General features: G+C 39.0%; 3 protein-coding genes across 3 annotated transcripts; all 3 read left to right on the plus strand.

The window, feature by feature from the left end:
- Positions 1–1,783: 1,783 nt before the first annotated feature.
- LOC118349651 lies at positions 1,784–4,645 on the plus strand. The gene is made up of 5 exons (XM_035695160.1): positions 1,784–2,540; positions 3,033–3,635; positions 3,693–3,835; positions 4,052–4,385; positions 4,431–4,645. Exons 1-5 carry the CDS (start codon positions 1,784–1,786, stop codon positions 4,643–4,645), a joined length of 2,052 nt encoding a protein of 683 aa, XP_035551053.1.
- Positions 4,646–8,079: 3,434 nt separating this feature from the next.
- LOC109007967 lies at positions 8,080–8,508 on the plus strand. Its single transcript, XM_018987886.1, has one exon. It carries the CDS (start codon positions 8,080–8,082, stop codon positions 8,506–8,508), a length of 429 nt encoding a protein of 142 aa, XP_018843431.1.
- A 9,186-nt stretch (positions 8,509–17,694) lies between these two features.
- Positions 17,695–18,819, plus strand: LOC109017914 (F-box protein At3g07870-like). The gene has a single exon (XM_019000095.2). It carries the CDS (start codon positions 17,695–17,697, stop codon positions 18,817–18,819), a length of 1,125 nt encoding a protein of 374 aa, XP_018855640.2.
- The last annotated feature ends 558 nt before the right edge of the window (positions 18,820–19,377 follow it).

Genomic DNA, 19,377 nt, shown 5'->3' on the forward strand with positions numbered 1-19,377 from the left:
GGATGGAGGAGGAAGCCTCCGCGTGCAGCGCAGGTAACAGACATCCGGAGAACTGGTTGGAGACAAGACAAGCCACTCATGCTATCCCTCAGTCACAGTTTACTAGAAACTCGGAAAGGGGTGGAAACTCAGCTTCGGGAAACACAGAGCCGTCCTCAGCGGAATTTAAGGAAGAAAATCGAGGCTTGGCTACTGAAACTTCAATAGTGATTAGAAAGGAATTTGCGTAGGAAATCCAGAAGGAAGACAGTTTTACTGCAGGCTTAGTTGACGGATCAGACATCGTTTTAGAGACCCAATTTCTAAATGGGTCAGGATCAGGAGATGGGTTAAAGCCTAGTGTAGATTTTAAGGGTCCACCAGCCCAGCCACCTATTGTTACTACGACATACTCAGAAGCTATTGAAGGTGGGAAGCCTCTGTTTTCAACTACCGAACCTTCGAGAAAAGGCAAGGGGAGAGAAAATGGAAGCACTGTGCTCATGGTCAGAGGACCAATCAGGCTCCCTCTGGACCTCTACCGTGTTTTGGCGGTAAACGGGTTGCATATACAAATCAGGTATGTTCTCTTCCACCCAAAAAGTTACGGTCATCCCGAGTTGAGAAAAGGAATGATGCTAGCGATTTCCTCTCTATATCGGCGGAGGCTGCGAGCCAACCCCCCTGGGCACCATGAGGATTGTAAGTTGGAACTATCAGGGGCTTGGGAATCCTCGAATAGTCCAATTCCTTTGCTAGTTAGTAAAAGACAAGTTACCCGACGTGGTCTTCTTGATGGAGACCAAGTTATCTTATGCTAAGGCTCAAAGGGTTGCAAGGAGATTCTTGTTTGATGGATGCATTGTAGTTGAGGCGTTAGGGAGGAGTGGAGGGCTCATGCTGTTATGGAAACAAGAGGATCTTCTGGATTTGGTCAATTACTCACAACACCACATAAACGTTACCATAAATGATAAGCAGTGTAAATTCGAATGGCTCCTGTCTTGCTTTTATGGGCACCCAAATTCGAACCTGATGAGTTAGACTTGGGATTTGCTCTCTTCTTGCAAGCCGGAGGTTGGGGGTGGGGTATTATAGGAGACTTCAATGAGGTTTTGTACAAGGAAGAAAAGGTGGGGGGAAAGCCTAGAAGTGAAAACTTATGGGTATGTTTTGAAACTTTATGGAAGAAGGTAATCTTTCCGACTTGGGGTGGCAAGGCAACCAATTTACTCGGCACAATTGTCACGAAGATGAGACTTTCACAAAAGAGAGACTCGATAGAGCCATCGCGAATGGCGTCCGATGTCTCGGTGGAGACGTTACCAGCTGTGTGCTCCTACCACAACCCAATATTGCTGAAATGCCTCCCAGATAGGTCCTTTGCTCGCATGCATTTTTATCCTTTCAAGTATGAATTGGGCTGGAACAAAGAGGAGGGCTGCGATGGTGTAGTATCTGAAGCTTAGCTAGGCAGACCAGGGAGTGACTGCGGGCTGGACAGTGTGTCAAAAAAATTGGATAGAACACAAAGGCAGCTTACACAGTGGAGCAGGAAGTTGGGTCGGGAGAGAACAAAAGCTATTAAGGATAAGTCTAATGTATTGTGCCAAATGCAGAAAGATGAAGGACCAAGCAAAAATAGCTCCAACAAGAGATCGAATTTCTCTTGGATCAAGAAGATACTTGGTGGAGACAAAGGGCAAAGAAACACTGGCTGACAGGGGGCGATAGAAACACTAAGTTCTACTACGCCTGTGTAAACCAAAGAAGGAAGAGAAATACTATTAATAGAGTTATATATATGGAAGGAGCTGAGTTGACAGAAAAGAGTGATATAGCAAAAGGGTTTAACAGGCTTCTTTCTGCAGTTTTCCAATCGTCAAAGCCCAGTCCAGCTAGCATCAATCAATGTACACAAGGGGTTGTCTCAAGAGTGACTGACGAAATGCTCCAACAGCTGGATAGGCCTTGCACAGTTGAAGAAGTGGAGGTGGCTCTCAGGCAAATGTCCCCTTTCAAGTCTCCAGGACCCGACGGTTTCAGCGCTGGTTTTTACCAGGATCACTGGAAAATTGTTAGTCATGACGTCTCTAAAGCTGTTATATATTTCTTCATTCATAGAAATCTCCCTAAAGGCTGGAACCATACTCATCTGGTCCTCATTCCCAAGGTAAAGTCCCCTACTTCAGTGCGTGAGTTTAGGCCTATTTCTCTTTGCAATGTGAATTACAAATTGATTTCTATGGTTCTAGCAAATAGGATGAAAGGGATTTTAGGTAAGGTGATTTGCTGGAATCAAAGCGCCTTTATTCTAAATAGGCTGATAACCGATAATATAATGGTTGCATACGAGTTACTTCACTCTATGCATTCCAAAAGGAAAGGAAGGGCAGGGTCCATGGCCATCAAACTGGACATGTCCAAAGCCTATGATAGAGTAGAGTGGGATTTTTTAGCGGCCATGCTCCTTAAGTTGGGCTTTAGTCAGAATTGGACAGACTTAGTGATGGAATGTGTTAAGTCCGTTTCTTACTCTGTTGTTATCAATGGGGAGCCAGGTGAGGTTTTTTTCCCCTCTAGAGGGCTGAGACAAGGCGACCCCCTGTCACCTTATTTATTCCTAATTTGTGCTGAAGGCCTTTCCTCTATGTTGAATACAGCTGAATCCAAGGGTCTGATCAGAGGAGTAACTGTTACACGAGGGGGGATGAAAATAAATCACCTCCTCTTTGCCGACGATTGCGTTATTTTTTGTAGAGCTATGCTTGCTGAGTAGTATCTAATATATAATCTTCTGCGGCAGTTTGAGGAGGCATCTGGACAAACTTTAAACAAAGAAAAAATAAGTGTTTTTTTCAACTCAAACACAAAAGAGGAAGCAAGGGCTTTTATACTTCAGCAAGTGAATGGCTCTAGAAACAACAACTACAACATGTACCTTGGTCTCCCAACTCTGGTTGGGAGATCAAAGTATGAGACCTTTAGTGGCCTAAAAGAAAAGATCTGGAAATGAATCAACAGCTGGAAGACTAAGTTCTTGTCCTCCGTAGGGAAAGAAATTCTTGTAAAGAGTGTACTGCAAGCTATTCCAACCTATACGATGAGTATCTTTAAATTGCCCATACTGCTACTAAAAGAAATTGAGACTCTTCTGGCTAGGTTTTGGTGGCACCATAAAGGGGAAGGAAGAGGCATTCACTGGAAAACATGGAGCTCTCTGGGACTGGTAAAGAATCAGGACGGTCTGGGTTTCAGGGACCTCAGTAGGTTTAATAAAGCTCTTCTAGCCAAGCCAGTTTGGAGGCTGATGACAGATCCCCATTCGCTGGTGTCCAGAGTGTTCAAACAGAAGTACTTTCGGAAATGTGATTTATTGGAGGTAGAATTGAAAGGCTCATCTTCTTCTTTTCTTTGGAAAAGTATTTGGTCTAGTTTGGAGCTGTTAAAGGAAGGAACTGTTTGGAGAATAGGCAATGGAGCTAGCATAAAAATCTCGAAGGATAAGTGGCTGCCAAGACCAGTGACATACCAGGTCCAAACCCCTCCAAATACCCTTGACCCAGAATCTAGAGTGGAAGTCCTAATGGATACTGAAAATAGATCTTGGAAAAAAGATCTGGTGGCAGCAGTATTTAAGGAAGAGGAAGCTAAGTGTATTCTCACCATACCTATAAGTAATAGAGGCACATGTGACAAATGAATCTGGGCAGGCTCAAAGAAAGGAACCTTTTCAGTCAAGAGTGCCTACTTTCTAGCAACTTCACTCAAGGGGAGATACTCGGGGGAAGGCTCAAAAGAAGGGGGAAATTCTGATTGGTGGAAGGCTCTTTGGCGTTTAGAAGTCCCTGGAAAGGTTAAACTATTAATTTGGAAATGCTTAAATAACATCCTCCCTACCAAAGACAACCTTTTCAGGAAACAAATTGTTGATAACAACCTCTGTTCTATCTGTAAAAGAGAGGTGGAGACCTCTGTGCATACTATTTGGGTTTGTCCCGCTGCAGCTGATGTGTGGGGAGGGGAAAATAGTGCTTTTAGCAAATGGAGGAGACATTATCTGGATTTTTAGCTCTTATGGTCAGATTTGATCAATTTACTTACTAAGGAGAACCTCGAACTGGCCTTAGTCCTTATGTATCATTTATGGGCCAGGAGGAACGCATTCATATTCCAAAATCAATTCTCCCAACCAGGTTCAGTTTCAGCAAAGGCTCAAGCTGAGCTCTCTTTGTTCTGTGAGTGCAATACAGTCAACAAGATCAGAGTTGAAGACAGCATTAGGAAAGGGTCGACTGTAATTTGGAAGCCTCCGGACCAGCCTTTTGTAAAAGGCAACTTTGATGCAGCTTTTAACAAGACCAATGGCAGAATGGGGATGGGGATAGTAATTAGAGACCATGCAGGTAATTTACAAAATGGTCATTGAACGGTAATTTCCAAAATGGAAGACAACACGTGGTTGGGACAATTGATAGAGGACCTGCAGCAGTTTTTGGTGTCCAACCCATCCTGGCAACTGAATTTCGTTCATAGACAAGCAAACAAAGTTGCTCATACTGCAGCTCAACTAGCTATTTCTAATGTTATTGATTGTTTTTGGTTAAATGATGGCCCTCCAGAGGTCAAAAGTATGGTTTTGAAAGATGTAATTTGTTCGGTGTAATCATCCTGTAGGAAGGAGTGCATTGTCGTCAGTAGGACGCGGTAACGATGGATGACATTGAAGATATCTGTGAACGTCTGAATTTGAATGAAGATGATAAGGTTCCCATCGAGGTTGATTTAGGCAATATGGAAGAAGTGAAAAGGAAAGAAGATAGGAGCCTGGTGGGAAAAGTATGTGCTGAGAGGAAAATCGGAAAGGATGTAGTGAGATTGATGATGGTGAAAATTTGGAAAGTAAGTAAACATATGGATTTCTGTGAGATTGGAGAGAATTGCTTTGTAATCACATTTGCATCTCAGGGAGATAGGAATAGAGTGCTGAAGGGGTGTCCATGGTTTTTGATAATTATCTATTTGCACTGAGAGTGTTTGATGGAAGTATCCAACCAAACCAGTTTGATTTCTCGACTGAGCAATTCTGGATTCAATTGTATAATCTGCCTTTAAGTGGGATGAATCTGAATACGGGTGAGAGGATAGGGAAATCAATTGGGAAAGTGGTTGAGGTGGATATACAGGAGGATGGAATGGCGTGGGGTCGATGTCTCAGGGTGAAAGTGGAGTGTGAGTTGACGAAGGTGCTTGCTCGAGGAAGAAAAATTATGCTGGAGGGTAAACGAATGTGGATACCAGTGAAATACGAGAAGCTACCAAAAATTTGCTTTAGGTGTGGTTGCATTTTACATGATAAAACAGGTTGTAAAGGGAGGAAGATTCGGGAGGATCCTTTCAGTTTGGATCTTGGCTGAGAGCTCTTGCAATAAAAAAAAAGAGGGAGATGAGGGAAGGGGTTCTTAAAAAACAAAGCCAATGTGATGAGGAGGGGGGCTTTAATGTGAGGGATGAGGGGAGTGAACTGAGGGGGGAGGGGGTAGAGTGGAAGAAATAGGAGGAGATATAGTTACTCAGTGGAATAGGGATGCTGGGTTGGGGAATCCTGAAGAGGGAAAAGAAGAAACTAGGCCAGTCACCCTAAGTAAGGGTAAGGGAGCCATGGTGTCTCAAGAAAGTCATTTGGTTGAGAATGATGTGGATAATTTTGATTCTTCAAAGCAGGTCATCACACAGAAGGGGAGGGGATGGAAGAGGAGGGCTTGTGGTAAAGGCATTTCAAGTGAGATTTCTTATTCTGTTAATTGTTTGAAAAGAAGTCTTGATGGTGGGAAGGAGGGGGTGAGTGTTGTTGGTGGAAGAGAAAAGAAGTTAAAGTCGGATTTGGGAATGGAGGAGCTTTTGATGGAGGATGTTTTGGCAGAGGCTGTGGTGCAGCCCTGCCAACAGCTATGAATCTATTATGTTGGAACTGTCGAGGGCTTGGGAACACTCGGACAGTTCAGGACCTTAACAGTTTGGTTAAGGAAAAGTCTCCCAAAGTTGTTTTCCTTATAGAAACTATGATAAAGGCTAGCAGAGTATAAGTGTTAAAAAATAGAATGAGAATGGAGGGATGCTTAGTGGTGGATCCTGTAGGAAGGAAAGGGGGTCTAGTGCTGTTTTGGAAAAATAAGAATGAGGTGGAATTAATTAGCTATTGTCAATGGCATGTGAGTGCAATAATTCATGAAGAGGATGGTAAAGTCTGGGGGTTTACTGGGTTTTATGGGCATCCAGAGGTGGGAAAAAGGAGATTTTCGTGGGAACTTTTATCTAGACTAAAGCCATCAAAGGGGTTTGCATGGTGTGTAGTAGGGGATTTTAATGAAATTCTGACTCAAAATGAGAAGGTTGGAGGAGGTTTGAGAGCAGAAAGTCAGATGGTGCAATTCAGAGAAGCTTTAGAGAAGAATGGACTGCTTGATGTCGGGTGTGTGGGGAATCCTTTCACGTGGAGTAATGGTCACTCTGATCATACTTTCACTAAAGAAAGACTTGATAGATTTGTAGTAAATGGTGATTGGAGGACCATGTTCCAAGATGTTTGGGTGGAGAGTATGGTTGCTAGATGTTCGGATCATAAACCAGTGGTTCTATCTATAACAAGGCCAAAGAGTTTGAGGAAGAAAAGGAAGTATATGTTCAGATTTGAGGCAAGTTGGCTAAAGGAGGATGAATGTGAAAGGGTAGTGGCACAGGTATGGTCTGAAAAACAGGTGACTCTTGAACCTATGAAGGAGGTGCAGAAGCTTCTAAGGAGGTGTAGTGGCAGGTTGGCAAATGGTTTCAGGAAGATTGATAAGGAAAGAAATGCAAATATAGATTGTTGACTGAAAATATTAAAAAGCTACAAGAGAAGGAAGGGCCACAAAATACTGTTGAGTTACACGAGATACAATTGGAAGTAGGAAAGTTGTTGGAGCAGGAGGATATAAGGTGGACGCAAAGGGCAAAAAGAAACTGGTACTGTTTAGGTGATAAAAATACAAAGTTTTTTCACGAGTGTGCTAGTCAAAGGAAGAAGAAAAATCAGATTTTGTCTGTTGTGGATGCCCAATCTGAAGTAAAAGAAGATCAAGAGGGGATTTCTGAGGCTTTTAGAGGGCATTTTGCTGAAGTATATATGTTAGGCCAACCTTCTAGAGAAGTGATTGAGGATTGTTTGCACTCAATGGGATCAAGGGTTACAAGTAGCATGGTGGAAGAACTAGAAAAGAGATTCACTAGAGAAGAGGTGGAAGCTACTTTAAAACAGATGGGGCCCTACAAGTCTCCTGGTCCCGATGGGTTCAGTGCATGTTTTTACCAATCTTTTTGGAGCATAGTGGGGGAGGAGGTTTGGGAGGCATCTTTGAGTGTTTTAAATGGTGGTAAGATGGTAGAATCTGTAAATTTCACATATGTGGCATTGATTCCAAAGGTTGAACAGCCAATGAAGGTGGGGGATTACAGACCTATAAGCCTCTGCAATGTGTTGTATAAATTGATTGCTAAGACTATTGCAAACAGATTGAAGAAGGTGTTGAATGCAGTAATCTCAAAGCATCAAAGTGCTTTTGTATCGGGAAGAATGATTGTAGATAACATAATTGCGGCCTATGAGACCTTGCACACTATGAAAACTAGGCATAAGGGGAAGGAGGGCAGCATGGCACTAAAATTAGATATTTCCAAAGCCTATGACAGGGTGGAGTGGCCCTTTCTGAAAAGGGTAATGGAGAAGCTGGGGTTTGGGGTCAGATGGGTTAAGCTGATAATGGAGTGTGTTACCACGGTTTCATTTGTTGTTTTGGTTAATTGGGAGCCAGGGAAAGTGATTAAACCAATAAGAGGTTTGAGGCAGGGGGATCCCCTCTCCCCCTCCTCTTCCTTTTATGTGCTGAAGGGCTGAGTAATCTCATTAATGGGGCTGAAGAAAGGGGTGAGTTAAGGGGAGTAGGAGTGGCTAGAGGTGGTGTTAGACTTACTCACCTCCTTTTTGTAGACGATTGTATTATTTTTGGGAGAGCTCGTTGGGATGAATGGTAGAAAATCAGTGGGATTTTGAACAAATATGAGATGGCTTCTGGGCAATGTCTAAACAAGCAGAAAACTTCTACCATGTTTAGCTCTAATGGGAGGAATGAAGATTGGAACAGAATAGTGGAGGAGCTTGGAGGTAGGGTGCAAAATAACTATGAACGATACTTAGGTCTACCTGCTCTAGTGGGAAGATCAAAGTATAATACTTTTCGAGGAATTAAGGATAGGATCTGGCTCAAAATCAATAATTGGAAAAATTATTTTCTTTCACCTGCTGGAAAGGAGGTTCTTCTAAAGGCAGTAGTCCAAGCTATTCCATCCTACCACATGAATGTCTTTGCTTTACCAAAAAAGTTGTGCAAGGAGATTGCTGTTCTCATGTCTAAATTCTGGTGGAGATTGCTGTTCTCATGTCTAAATTCTGGTGGGGCTATAAGGACAATGACAAGAAGATTAATTGGATGAAGTGGAGCTGAATGGGAGAGTCAAAGTTCTATGGGGTATTAGGATTCAGAGAGTTGGAGAGTTTTAATAAAGCTCTTCTAGCAAAACAGTGTTGGAGAGCTTTGATTAATCCTAATTCTTTGGCTGCTAGAGTTTTGAAAGATAAATACCATAAGCATTCTAGTGTGCTGGAAGCAAAGCTTGGAACTAACCCCTCACTGATTTGGAGGAGCTTATGGGGTTCTCTTGAGCTTTTGAGAGATGGATTGGTATGGAGAGTTGGAAATGGCAACAGAATAAGAGTGTGGGAGGATAGGTGGATCCCAAAGTTGTCTTCATTTAAAGTACAGTCTCCAATGAGGGTATTAGCAGCAGAGGCTCGAGTAGACCAACTGATTGAAGAAGGAGGTGGTGGATGGAAGGAGGGGTTAGTGAGGGAGGTTTTTAATAAAGAAGAGGCTGGTATTATATGTAGTATGCCTTTAAGCTCGATAGGTTTAGATGATAAACAGATTTGGGCTCCATCCAAGAAAGGGGTATTTAGTGTTAAATCAGCATACCATTTTGAGATGGAAAGAAAGAGAAGGATAAGTGGGGAGCCTTCATGTGGGTCTGCGAGGGGTGAAGGATGGAGAGAGTTATGGGGTTTGAACATTCCTGGTGTGATTAAAATGTTTGTCTGGAAAGCTATTAGAAATTGCTTACCAACAAGAGGTAAGAAGGGTGGTAGACAAGTTTACATGCCCAATCTGTGAGAGAGATGAAGAGACCCCATGCCATGTTTTATGGAGGTGTCCTGCGGCAGTTGATGTCTAGGCTGAGGAAGGGAGTCTAGTGCAGAAATGGGTGTATGGAGAAGAGGATTTTGGGGTAGTATGGAGGAAGATGGCAGCGAGATTGAATGAAGAAGAGTTGGGCCTTGTAGCTACTGTGTTCCGAAACATGTGGTTGAGGAGAAATAAGTTTGTTTTTGAAAATGGTTTTTCTAGCCCAAAAGCTATTTTTATCCAAGCAAAACATAGTATGGAGGAGTATCAAAGTGCTCAAGGAATCAGTAGAGAAACTAGTAGCAACAGAATTGTTAATAACATTAGAGGAGACAGAGAGCTTGCTAAATGGAAGGCACCAAGGGAAGGAGTAGTGAAAGTGAATTGGGATGCAGCTTATGAGAAGAAAAACAAGATGATGGGTGCTGGTGTGGTTATACAAGATGCAGCAGGGGATGTTCTAGTGTCTCTTTGTCTGAAAAAAATACATGTTAATTCTTCTGTGGTTGCTGAAACAGAAGCTTTGTGGAGAGCCTTGAAGCTGTGCTCAGAACTCAACATTGGGGATGCTATGTTTGAAGGGGATGCTCTGGAGGTTGTACTGTAAATTGTGTAGATGAAAACTGGGAGTGGAATGGTCAAGTGATAGCAGACTGCAGAGAACTATTAGTACATAGACCTATGTGGTCAATTACACACACGTATAGAGAAGCAAACAAGATAGCACATTTTTTAGCAAATTATGCATACAATGTAAATGAGGAGGTAGTATGGATAGAATATGGTCCAGAGGGCCTTTTTAGTCTTATACTCCAAGACAAGATTGTATTGTCAACCTTTGATGAATAGAAGAAGAAATGTTTTGATTTCAAAAAAAAAAAAAGATGAGTGCCACAGCCCAAATGGTTGAGCGTTGTTGATCTTCTTTGAAACACACATGCACTATACAACACTATCCATTTTGACTAAAAACTAAAGATTATGCTTTCTTGTGCTTTTAGTGCCACTGGGCTTGGCCACTCGACCAGACGTCCCTTTTTTTTTCTTTTTATATATATATATATATATATTTATATAACAGGTATAGGCTGGATTAAAATAAATTAGGGCAGGCCGACTCGTGTGGAGCCCAGACGTATTTTATATATAGCCCAAAACCCATTTAAAACATATGGCCAGAGCATTCGCAGTGGCATGGGCAAAAATCCTATGAAGTTAAAAATAGAAAAGATATTTGTAAAAATTATGCAATTTTTGTGTAATTATTTTGAAAAAAATAAATAAAATATGAAACTCACGTAAAAAAAATTAATTTTTTAACAGTGAACTCCATTCTTTTTCAAAACAATTATGCGATATATATACACTTCATAATTTTATATAAAATTACTCATTGAAAATTGCGTGATACAAATCAAAACCAGCCAGCATTGAAGTAGGCATACGGTTTGATTTTTGGATTTTAGAAACAGTACTCAACAAATATATTTGGATGAATTGTGTTACTTATTATCTCACAAATCACACACTATACTTATTTTTTTAATTTTTTTGTTTTTATTCACATTAAATTAATTGAATTCTTTTACTCGTCATCCCTACATCACATACTTGCTAAGTGAAAATAAATAATAAAAAAATCATGTGTGGTGTGTGATGTAGAAATAATGAGTAAAATTTTTCTATAAGGATACAGTGCTAAGGCATTTCTTTTCTTTTTAATATGATTTTATCTTAGGAAATACTCTAGCCACAAAATAATTACACAAAATCAATATTATAAACTGACGTGGTTAGATGTGGTTCATCAGATTATAAAATTATTTTTATTATAAAATAGATCTAACGAATCAGATGAAATCACATCAATTTATAAAATTATTTTTTTCTAATTCTTTTGTGAATGTACAAGTATTCTTTTATTTTTATGCACGCAAAATTGTAAAATTCTTCTCAAACCTCTCCTTCCTTCCAGAGTCCAGTTCAATATATAGGACTTCATGAGCAAACTCGTTTTTTTTTTTTTTTTAAGATAACCAACATCTCATTCATTGAATTAAATAAGTCCTTACAACATATTGATTTTGTCAAACCAAACAGCTTGACTTACAAATGAAGGACAAAAATCCCACTACATTTCAATATCACTAACATTCCAAGTATGACTTGCCAACTGATGTGCCGTGGTATTCCCTAGCCTGTTTACATGCAAAACTTGAACTTCTTGAAAGCAAGTCATCATTTTTCAAAAATCTTGAAGTAGAAAATCAAAATCAGTAATATAATCAATAAGATTATTCAAAGCATTCACAAGAAGCAAACAATCTACTTCACGCACTAACTTTGGAACACCCCATTGGACAAACAATTGCAATCCTCTAAGCATAGCAACAATCTCAATAAATTCAGAAGACACTAGCTTCCTTTCCACTTCACTAAAGCAACTAGAACATTACCATTATGATCTCGAAGAAGCACTCCTACCCCAGCTGTATGTTGTTCATAAAAGATTGCACCATCAACATTGAACTTAAGGTAGCCTATTGGAGGAGAGTTCCAAGATACAACTTTCTTAATGTGATTCTATGAAACATAAAAAACCTAAAGTTATTTGAACTCTAACTTTAGAGATAGAGCATTATTAATCACCATTTGTGTTCCAAGAAGGACCTGCTCATATATAAAATTGTTTCTTCTATGCCAAAGAGCCCAAGCAATTGCAATAAAAGTTGTCAAGTTCCTCTAACCCTCTTTCCCAAGCCACATTAGCCAAATCCCAAAAAATAAAACCAGAATCAGCATTTCTATACAACTTAACGTGGTCTCCATACATCTATTTGACATCATAACAATAAAAAATAGCATGAGCAACATCATCTCCTTCCCTCCCACAGAACACACATGCATCATCATCGATAATATCCTTTCTCCTTAAATTATGACATGTAGGCAACTTCTCCAAACAAGCTTTCCAAGTAAATATTTTCATTTGTTAAGTTACTTCAAATGTCACAAACATTTCCAAAAAGATTTTTGTCTTGAACTTTCACCCAAAATCTGTACACCAGAATTTCGAAACATCCTATATGCACTTTTACCCTAGTACATTCCATTTCTCTCATATACCCAGAAAACATAGTCTTCAGCATCTAAATACACATCCAGCTTCAAAATTCGCCTCACCTCATTTGGATTGAATAGAGTTCTTAAACTCTGAACATTCTACCATCTTTTTCCAGCATCTATCAGAGAATTTACTCGCATATCTTCATCAACAAATGACTGAACAACAGGCAATTCACATCTTGGTATCGAAGGATCTTTGAATACATATATATTCATTCCATTTCCCACACGCCACCCGCAACCTTTCGATAAAAAAGTGTGTAGCTTCCCAAATCCTCTCCCAAATATATAAAAATCTCAAATCAACTTTAGCCTAAAAAGAACTGGTATTTGAAAAATACTTTGCCTTATAGATACTAAACAAAAGTGAGTCTTCATTCTTCAAAAGTCTCCAACCTTGTTTTGCAAGGAGAGCCAAATTAAAAAGCCTTAGGTTTTTAAAACCCATCCCATCTTGAAACATAAAGTCACACAGCTTCTCCCAACTAACCCAATGAATTTTCCTCCCCTGAGATTGATTTCCCCACCAGAACTAAGCCATTAAACTCTTTAACTCAGAATATAAAGATTTAGGAAACAGAAAACAACTCATAGTATAGGTCGAAATAGATCACATTGCTACAGACTCTTTTATTTGTCTCTCATCCTCATTATTTTGTTGGGTGTTGCTTGGTTATTTAGTTTGTTGTGCTATCGAAAGCCTCGTCCACCAGAATATCTGAAGTTAAATGTGGATAGTGCTTTTTTTTTTTTTTTCTTTATCAAAGAAGCTGGAGTTGTTGCTGTTCTAAAAAATGAACGAGGTGAAGTTATTATAGCAGCTAGCAAAGTGGAAAATAAAGTGGCAAATTCTGAAACAATTAAAGTTCTAGCTATGTTTCATGGGTTGCAATTTTGTATTAACTGGGGTATCCCCAAGTTAATCCTAGAAAGTGATTGTTTGATGCTGATTAATGAGCTTCAATTTTCTGGAGACTCTTTATCAACTCTTGGAATTTTATCAAGAGAAATACAAAGACTTATGAATAATTTCAATGAATGCAAAGTGCTACATGTTCACTGAATGGACAATGAGGTAGCACATAGATTGTAACGCCACGACCCCAGAGGGTCCGGAGAGTTAACTCATATCACCTAAAAGTCATTTCCAAAATAATACTTTTAAAATAAACCAGAATGTCCATAACATATTAACCTATTTGTTCAACACAAATATCCATGTTCCTACATAAGGGCACATCAATGGTGTCTCATTGATTTAGATAAACTTTTCCACAAGGACTAAAAATATCCAATACTCAACATATCAAAGCCACATAAAATATCAACGCTACCAAAAGACTTTCCAAAAGTCATTGTACCCTAGGGTACATAGTTTTCTATGATCCACAAAATTTGCAAGTATTCCTTATTCCTAATTTCCAGCTGTTGCATCAAAATTATCTGAAACATATTATGGAGATAGGGGTGAGTTATCAACAACTCAGTAAGCAGAGAACATATACTAGTATGCAAACATGAGCATTTACAGATTTCAGAATGCAGAACAAAACACTTTATTTTCAGAATGCAGAGTTAGAACATGTTATCAAAAATATCAGAGCGAAAGTTTAAAAATATTCTTATTCAAATTCTTTTGGCATAGCATAACTGACCACCATCGTACCAGAGCATCATATCGAATCAGAGGCCATGTTTAACCCCCGTGGTAGGGTTGTGCAAACCCCGGTAGCTAACCGAGCAGAAACCGAATGTGAATCTTCCCCTTATTTATTCTCGGAGCCCCGAGTGTGCACACAGGAAAAACCACCAGAAAACCACTTTGTTTCTAAAGTGGGTGCACCAGAAACAGAACAGTTGGTACCAACCCAAACAGAAGCCACTATTAGCACCCGTGGTAGGTCAAATAGGTCACCATCCACAAACCACATCCCAATTCAGAATGTCATGCCAAAAATTTTCAGAAATCACATCATATCAGAATACGGAATACCTTCAGAACAGAACAGAATTTTCAGAAAGCATATCATATTAGAGTACAGACCATCTTCAGAACAGAACAGAGTTTTTCAGAAATTACAAAACATTATTTTATGCACAAACTTTCATATTCGCTCTCTTTTTTAGAGTTTAGAACCAAAATGCAAAATAACTCATGTCTACACCAATCATGCCAAAAAAATACTTTATTCTTAAACAGAATCTCATGAGTAATGCAGAACAAATAACTCAGATAGTTCAAGTATATTTTTATAACAAAACATGTTCATTTTCAAAAATCAACCTCAGTCCATTTTATTTTTATGCAAATCTAGCATAGGAACCCCGCTTACCTGGATTTCTTAACTTTTTTTTTCGAAAATTTCCTCAATAATGCTGAACAAACTTAATCGTCACCTATAAAATAATCACGTAAATTTTCATAAATTTCTATTCAATCTCGTATTTCGATATTTAAGCCTAAACTTTTAAAATAACCTATTTTTAATTCCTCAAAATCGAAAATACTCATTATTCCTAAAATACTAGCATCACTTTCTAAACTCATCAATATCCAATTTAATAACTCTGACTAAAACATTAAATTCTAACTTATTTACAAATGAGACCTTACTATAAATTATAAAACTAAAAAAAAAACATAACTATATCGAAATCATTAAAACCATAGCTTTTGTTTAAATCAAAAATATTCTTTTAAAAGGATTCAAAATAAGATTTTACACTTACTGATCATTCTAAAAAAAAAATTATCAGTATTTACTTAATAAATATTCCGATAAAATATCAGTCTCTTAAAAATACCAACTTAACCAAATAAACCCACATGCAGCCCAAATAAAAAATTTTTACTAAAACCGTGTATCAAACATAATAAAATCAGGCCTGATAAAAAAAAAAAAAAAAATTCACAAGTCTTTCAAAATGACGTATGTCTCATTAATCTCAATCCCAGTCCACAAAAAATAGCTCATTAGATTTAAACACTAATCAGTTAGAACTAAGCCATCAGCATAAATCTTGTAGTCCATTGAAAGCCTTTCCAAAAATTTAAAGCATGTTTTAGAAAATAAAAGGGTAGGAAGGTAAAAACAGACTCTTCTTCTTTACCGAAATATCTAATATATACTGTTTCCCTTATAGTCAACTAACAGACACTAAAGAAGACTAAAACATGAGTTGCGGCAGGGCTTACTCAAGGGGAAACTAGGCGGCAGCGTGCGATGACTGGACTGTGGTGGAGCGGCTGGAGAGCAGGCGTGCGGCGGAGCTTCCGTCGAGCTGCGCTGAGCACGAGAGAGAGAGGGAGAGGTGAGCGAGAGAGAATGGTGGGAGACAGAGCACGGAGATAGAGCTTGGCTTACCGAGGGTGGTCACGGCGGACCTGAGCGTACGACCGGCGTCTTCCGGTTGTTCCCACTTGAGGCTGAGCAGTTTGGGTGGCGGCGCTGGGGTTCATTATGGAGGAAGGCTGGTGCTCTGTTTTTCGGTGGTGCAAACAGAGGTGGGTTTACGTGGAGAGGGTGGTGGCGCGCGGCTTGAGTGGTGGACCAGGGTCGCTGAGGTTCTGTGCGTGGACTGAGTTCAGTGGAGAACGACGTGTTGGCCTGGCTGTGGGGGGTGACGGGACTGCTGAACGCAACCGAGGCTTGCGGTTTGGTGCTTTACGGAAGTGTAGGGACTGGCTGCAAGGCCACAGTTTCTTGTGTGCTGGGGCGTGAAAATGAGGGCAGCTGCAGTGAGTGGGTACAGTGATTGATGGAGGCTGAGACGTGAAGAGAAAAAAAGAAAAAAAAAAACAGCAATGAAACTTGCTAGCGCAGTGGAGAAGGGATCTCGGTTTGGCGAAGAGGAGGACGAGCGGCACTTAGTCTAGGGTTGAGATGATAACCGTAAGTATGTATATAAAGGAGATATAAATAGTAAAGGGAAAAACCTAGATGAAGGGGATGAAAAGGGAATGCATGAAAATGGCAAACGGGTGCAACGTGCTCTGGGTGCTATCAAGGAACGGGTTCTTAAGTCTAAAGAGAAAAGAAAATAAAAAAAAATAACATAAAATAAATATACTTAAACCTAAACTCTCTTTAAAAAAAATTATTAATGAACCCAAATGATTTTAAAACAGCCAATGAAATAAAAATAATTCAAACACAGTGATTACAATGGAACTAAATAATTAAATCCAATAATAAGTTAATTTAATTTGAGAATAAATTTAAACGGATAACAGTAATTAATTTAAAGAAAGCACTTAAAAAAAAAAATTTTGTAAACTAAAAATCATAAAATAACCCAATTAAAAAAAAAATCCAATAATTTTAAAATAAGAGAATAAATTTTGAATCAATAAAAATAATTTCTTCATTAAAATTACACTAAAATATGGGGTGTTACATAGATTAACAAGATATTCTTGGTAAGTAGAAAATATTAAGATGTGGTAGGATAATGTCCCAATGTTTGCATCTCAAGCTATTTGGCTTGATAAGAATGATTTGTAATCACTTTGATTCAATGAAATTATGCTTTTCTATATATAAAAAAAAAAGATAAAAGAAATGAAAGAAATATTATTTTATTATTACAATTTGTAATTTCTTTGATTCAATGAAATTATTGCTTTCCATAGCCCAAAATAAAAATATAAAACAAGGAAATAAAAGTGTAAGTTAACCCATGCCATCGCACGGAGACCAGAACTTGAATCGGGCTCTTAGGTTTAGGTTGCATTTGATTTCCAAACTCAGTTGAGCTTTGCGTTCAGCTGAGTTCAATCAAACTTTAAGTCGGGTCTAACATTCAAATACCAAACTTTCAAATTCTTAAACTCATCCAAACTCAAAACTTTCTTACATGTGAGACTTACAATATTTTTCAATTTAAAACATTTTTATACGTGAGAATCATAACATTTTTTAATTTTTCATAAAAAGTACTAAACTCATCTTAACATTCGAACACACTTTAAACTTCGTTTAATGGGCCCCATATAACTCCCCCCACTACTCAACAAACTATTACTCATAAAGAACTCAAACTAACTGATTTCAGCTCAATATCTAAACACAACGTTAGTTTGCAAAAACCTTTTAACTTATCTCACATCATATTATTATTATAATTTTATTAAATTTTTACATAAAATATAATAAATAATTCAACTTTTTCGAATTTCAAAATAATAATAATATTATAATAATATTTTACTGAACTTTTAAATTTATTTCAACTAACTCACCCTTAAGCCATAATATATAATAAGCAGTTACGCGGATACTTGCAAGAAAACGAGAACAGAGAGGGGCCAGCCATGTCCGCTTACATCCCTGAAGACTTGGTTCTTGAAATTCTCCCCGGGCTTCCCCTAAAATGTCTTATTCGATTCCGATCTGTCAGCAAATCTTGGGCCACCCTCATCGGCACTCCCGATTACCTCTCCAAAAGTCTCATCAATGACTGCATTCTCGCCAACCCCACCCATCAACTCCTCTTCGTAAAACGCTCCCCCGAATCCACACACGGAAGACTGTCTTATTCATTCCTATGCTACAGCACTCTCGCCTCTGCCTCTGACTCTAAAACTCATCAAGATCTTCCGTTACAAAGCCCGTATGATATTAAGATTGTGGGTTCCTGTAATGGCTTGCTCTGTCTCTTTGACTACTACGGCACCAGCAACATCGTTGTGTGGAACCCCACCACGGTGGAGTTCATGTTCCTCCCTCACGCTTGGGACGTGGAAACCGTCTGTTTCGGTTTCGACCCGATACACGAAGAGTTTAAGGTTTTGAGGATTCGCTATGTGGCGGAGAGTGATGAGCCGTATCTCCCTCCTTACTTGGCTGGTCGTGTCCATCTGAACCAGGAAGTGGAGGTTTATAGCCTAAGCGGTGGTTCTTGGAGAAATCTTGTCGTCGATGTTGAAGTGCCCAAGTTTCAAGGAGTCGATTCATCTTATATGAATGGTGTCTGTTTTTGGTTGGCGCTAAGTTATTATGGGGACGAGAAGATTGTTGCGTTCGACGTGTGCGATGAGGTGATCCGAACGATGGCATTGCCTAATTATAGTCTTGTATATGGTGAAATTACTTGGAGGACTCTCACGGTACTAAAAGAATCGGTTGCTTTGATAGTTTATCCTCGTAATAAGGGGGATGAGAGATTCTTCGATATATGGCTGTTGCTCGAGTTTGGTGTTAAAGAATCTTGGACTCGGCTGGTGAGGATCGTACCCATTTGCGCCTTTGGATGGCCGTTGGGGTTTTGGAAGAGGGGCGAATTGTTTATTGTGTGCAGAGATCTGGGGGAGCTTGTATTGTATGATCCTTTTACTCAGACAGTAAGAACTCTACAGCTTGATGGGGAGTGGTTCCATGTTCTACCTTTCACCCCTAGTTCAGTTGGGATCAACGGATCGGGATTTTTAGATGGTTAGATTAGATATACGCATCAATGAATGGTTTAGTTGTTAAATGGCAATCGTTTTCCTAGATATTAGCAATGAGATATCCAGAATATAATGCCAGGATTTTCTGTTGTTTACTGTATTTCAATCTACTGTTGTACAGCTGCACTTGCTCTAGATCTCGTTTATAAAAATGATAACACGATCGATTTGAAGGGACCATAAATTTGGTATTACATATATCCTTATGGTCAACCTGCATCTCACTGACTAGAGGAAGAAAAACCAATGATCTCGTAGAAAGTTGTGCTCGAAAAAGGTTTCTTTAGGTACAAAAATTAATAAGTATTCTAAAACCCCTAACGCTGCTAAGTCATCCCAAAGATTTTTCATACTCCTATCATGTCAAACCACATGCTGAATATATTCAAACCACATACTAATATATTTATACCATTTTTATATGATTAAAAACAGATTCAAAATATTTTCAAATCATATGTACAAAAATTTTTAAATTTCATATTCGCTATTTTCAAATTTTAGGAAATGTGATTTATATTGTTTAAAGCCCCCTTTTCCTCCATC

Source organism: Juglans regia, chromosome 10 (genome assembly GCF_001411555.2).
Source record: "Juglans regia cultivar Chandler chromosome 10, Walnut 2.0, whole genome shotgun sequence".
Lineage (NCBI taxonomy): Eukaryota > Viridiplantae > Streptophyta > Magnoliopsida > Fagales > Juglandaceae > Juglans > Juglans regia.